Raw genomic sequence first — 4785 nt, forward strand, 5'->3', positions numbered from 1 at the left:
ATAACTTGCATCTGTAGCCACAACATGCTCTTCTTCCTGAACCACTACCACACTAATGAATTTCCCTCCATAATGGAGAGTATGCAGATGATTAACATTAACTTCACGCCTATGTTAAATGACGCAAGAGGCATGGCGTCAAACTGCTTACAGTATGCCACGTCTTCACGTGCCCCATGGGGTATGTTGCTTAGCTTATTTTTACACTTGTAGGTCTAAAAATTTTACTTCAAACAGTCAAGTTTGATCCTGGAAGTAAAGAATTTTCCACAATTGCAAACAAAAACAAAACGATTGTACTTATTTAAATGACTTTCAGGAATCCAAAAATGTTAGCAAACTCAAATCTAAGTCAAAACTCAGGAGGATTTATTAGCAACTTTCACTTTTACAAAAAAAATGCTCAGTATTGAAGATTCATCAAACACAATATCTTCACAAGAACCAAAAGAAGAAGAAAAAAAAAAAGTCGATGGGCTAGACTTTCCTCTTCTGTGTGCTGATATACAGAACTGTGAAGACATGAAGCAAAGACAAAAGTCAGTGAGCAACATGGCGGTGACAAAACATCCCGAATTGAGGGTGTTTGATGACTTAAAATAAACTGAATAATGAAATTAAACAGGTTTAAAACCATTTTTAAATAACATTTTGTGAGAAAAATTATATAAATAGAAACTCACCAACTGCCACAAATTCCAACTCAAACATACAGTTTTAGTGCTATTGAAATTATTTTTTTTCTGGATGAGTCATAAAATAATGTAATATATATATATAAAGGGTCAGTAACTTGAATATTATTTGGAAATGTATGGCCAGTAATTTTATAATTTGTTTCAAAATATAGTTAAATTAAGAAATTATTGAAAGACTAGTTATGAATTATGACTGATTATTCTGAATAGCCTTTTAAAATATTTGCGGCAATTAAGATGGTATTATAAATGTACTGAGAGAATTATAAAAAATATTTAAATTATTTTTAAATAATTTAAAGAATTATTTAGGAATTAGAATTAATTAAAAAAACTATTAAAATTATCGAAATTGAATAGAAGTTTATGAAATGATTGAAAATTGAAAAACATCTAACATTTTAATATGCATTATAGTTCTTTTGAATAGATTTAACATATTTTTCTTTTACATATAATTTGAATGATTAGTAGTAGTAGTAGTCAGAAAACAGCACAGTACGTGTTTTTTTAATTATTCTAGTATTTAACAATATTTTATTTTTTAAAATGCTACATTATGTAATATAAATATTAATAGGTTAATTAATGTGAAAATTTGGAATAGTTATTTTAACTTAGTACTGTAAAAATGATATTACATAAGCAAAACAATATTTGCAGTGCATTGCAGTACGTTCTACACATTATGTTTGTAAAAACTCCATAATATTGAATGCTTACCGTTGTTTCCTCGTAGAAATGCATCCCCATATTTGTTCTTGAGCTGTCCATTGACATACTCCTCTGTCTGCTCGATGGCGATGTTCATGTAACCATCCAGACAGGCCAGGACACCTGTACAAATATTAGTATCACTCTTGTAGATTATTTATTTCGAAAGCAATCCATAATTATCATAACGATAATTACCTCGGTAGTCGACACCCGAGTTCAGCTTGACCACCACCGGCCTGCCGATGATCTGCTTCAAGAAATCACTGGGTGTCTGTTTTCTTAGACTCATCCTTACTTCGTGTTAGGAATTCTACACAGAAAAACACAATGTTAAATGTTAAATGATAAGTCGGCTAACAATGGTAGTTGCTAGGAATGTAAACGTTTCACGAAGAGCTACTTCCGCTAACCACCTGCTATCGCTAACCACAATGGCGCTTGACAGGGCCTGTGAGCTGCTGCTCTCTACCATTATTCGGATATGCGCACATTAGCTGCTGCGTTTGTTAAAAATATAAGAAACTGCCCAGGAAAAGTAGCTACTAATGCTATTATTCAACTCCACATATACGGTTTAATACACACAAGCGGCTACTTCCTGTAACCAGGCTAGCTAACATCCGGTTACCAATATTAGCCGCTAACGCTGCTAACCAAACTAGCTGCAACATTTCAGATACACACACTTTATTTACCTTTACATTTTATTTTTACCTTTACCAAGACCGCAGTGTTTAAAAGAGCTCGTTTCTAGTGAGCGGCATGTGTACATGTTACGAGTGAGGCCGAAAGTAGTGGCTGTGAAAGGTGCTTGCTAATAGCTAGCTAGCTAGCGGCTAAACCGGCTAATAATGGAACTCGGTACTGCACAAAATAAGGACTTAAATCCAGGCGAAGGGCTTTCTTATGTTAGTAATAGAGTCAAATTGGACTATACACGATTCTACACTCTACGTTTCATTATTGCTGAAGACGAAGCCGTCGCATTACCTTGCTGTATCCTTTAAACGTTATCCAAACGACGCCAGCATGGAGTATAGGAGCCGTACGGCGGCCAAGTGGGGTCAAAAAGGATTACACGGCAGCAATACAGTGTGATGGCACGAGAGTCGTGATTCAAAATAATTTATAATAATATATAAATACTGTACATTATTATTTTTAGTATTTATTTATTTTTATACAAATTAAAATATTTGTTTTTAGTAACTTACACAATACAGTATACATGCAAACTCCACACAGAGATGGCCGAGAGTGGGATTGAACTCTGGTCTCCTAGCTGTGAGGTCTGCACGCTAACCACTCGACCGGCGTGCAGCTGAAATCAAGATACATTAATAATTTTTAAAAATGATTGCATTTTCAGTTTAAATAATTAAATTTATTTTTTAACAAATGTAAATATGTTTCTTTGACATGTTTACAATTTTTAATATTTAATCAAAATTAATTATTTGTTTGTATTAATTTATCAAACTAGTTTTTAAAGAAATTTGAAACAAGTCATTTCAAATCATCCATCAATCCTTCATTTATTTAGATATTTTTAAGGAAATGTATGAAATGTATCATAATACATTGTAAAATACAATTTCATGAATACACATTTTTGTCTGATTCCAAATAATTTATAATAATATAATATATATATATACATTAATAATTTAAAAAATGATCACATTTTCAGTTTAAATAATTAAATTTATTTTTTAAACAAATGTAAATATGTTTCTTTAACATGTTTATAATTTTTAATATTTAATCAAAATTAATTATTTGTTTTTTAATAACAATTGGTCATTATATAACATTGTATTAATTTATCAAAATAGTTTTCTAAATTTTATTTAGATATTTTGTAAGGAAATGTATCATAATATATTGTAAAATACAATTTCATGAATACACATTTTTGTCTGATTCAGAATAATTTATAATAATATACTAATATATAAATACTATACATTATTATTTTTAGTATTTGTTTATTTTTATACACATTTAAATAATGTTTGTTTTTAGTAACTTACACAATACAGTATACATGCAAACTCCACACAAAGATGGCCGAGAGTGGGAATTTCAAAAATGTGTTTTTCTTTATGTTTTTTGTGCTGCCTGAAGTTAAAAAGCCGGTATATATTTATAGCGGTGGCCTCCACTCTACTTGATGTCACGTCTCAACCAATCGCAAGGGCGACGTCTTCCCAACCTTCAATAATTAGCTACCCGGGTATATACTGGGTGTGAACAAAGGTCTCCTCTCAAATAGACACCTTACTTATGTAGAAACAAATGTCCAGTATTATATTTGAAGCAACCTTGAGGTCTTACTTGACTTTTTTTCCCGTCATTGTCATTACTGCTACGTCCAGACAGTTTACAGCAAAGGGTTAAGAGTGAGCGTAACGTCTGATAACACCACGGTCACACAGCTCCGGCGGTACATGAAAAATGATGTCCAGGAGGGGTTGAAAAGATAAAGGAGGAGGAGGACGGAGGGAGGGAAGGAGGGAAGGAGGGAGGACGTACTCGTGTGTCTCGACAGGTCTCTTGTTAGCAGGGCATGGCTAGCACCGCTGAGGCTAGAGGTTAATTTGCTATCTGGCTCGGTGTCCAACGCGGGTCACTGCTACAAGTCCTTAAGTCATAAACAAGAGTGGTTAGGAGCCACATCTAATGAATATTCGATGGTGGTTTATGATTTATTATTTTACTTGTGGTTTTTAGGGAGAAATTGTAATGGTAATGGTTTTATTTCATTTGAATATGCATCAGATTACAATTGAGTGCATCATATAATCACAGTTCACAGTTCCACATGTCCAAAAGGAGTAGGAGAAGCAAAGCTTATTAAATCCTACCCCTCCATCTGGTACTTTTACAATCAGTAACTGTTACATTTGTTCACTTCCTGCTTTCCTAATATAGTTTAAGTTTTTTTTTAAATTAAAAATGTTTTTTATTTTTTATTTTTTTTTTTTTATTTTTTATTTTTTATTTTTTTTTTTTTATTTTTTATTTTTTATTTTTTATTTTTTATTTTTTATTTTTTATTTTTTATTTTTTATTTTTTATTTTTTATTTTTTATTTTTTATTTTTTATTTTTTATTTTTTATTTTTTATTTTGAGTCACATACCGAAGTATGAACCATATCAGCGATGATTTCTGATGATTTTCTGATTGAGAACAAATTTTGCTTTGTTCAATATTTAAATATTTCTGGCCACCTTATGTTGTATATTTGTAATATGAGGTTTCCAGATCATATTTTCATCTATTGTGATCCCCAGAAATTTATTTTCGTTCACCCTTTCAATGTCCACACCGTCTATTTGTATTTGCTGGTATGTGTCCATTCTGCT

At 31.6% G+C, this 4785-nt stretch overlaps 1 protein-coding gene across 3 annotated transcripts; it reads right to left on the reverse strand.

Moving 5' to 3' along the window:
- Nucleotides 1-346: 346 nt before the first annotated feature.
- lsm6 (LSM6 homolog, U6 small nuclear RNA and mRNA degradation associated) lies at nt 347-2554 on the reverse strand. 3 transcript variants are annotated; one of them, XM_058078974.1, is made up of 4 exons: nt 2406-2554; nt 1611-1725; nt 1422-1535; nt 347-512 (listed from the first exon to the last, which is right to left on the reverse strand). In XM_058078974.1, the coding sequence occupies exons 2-4, from the start codon at nt 1702-1704 to the stop codon at nt 478-480; spliced, it is 243 nt and encodes an 80-aa protein (XP_057934957.1). In that variant the 5' UTR covers nt 1705-1725; nt 2406-2554; the 3' UTR covers nt 347-477. The 3 variants fall into 3 exon arrangements, with proteins under 3 accessions (XP_057934957.1, XP_057934960.1, XP_057934958.1); XM_058078977.1 differs by lacking the exon at nt 2406-2554 and adding an exon at nt 2111-2357; XM_058078975.1 differs by lacking the exon at nt 2406-2554 and adding an exon at nt 1829-1983.
- Nucleotides 2555-4785: the final 2231 nt, after the last annotated feature.

The sequence above is a fragment of the Doryrhamphus excisus genome, chromosome 1 (genome assembly GCF_030265055.1).
Source record: "Doryrhamphus excisus isolate RoL2022-K1 chromosome 1, RoL_Dexc_1.0, whole genome shotgun sequence".
Lineage (NCBI taxonomy): Eukaryota > Metazoa > Chordata > Actinopteri > Syngnathiformes > Syngnathidae > Doryrhamphus > Doryrhamphus excisus.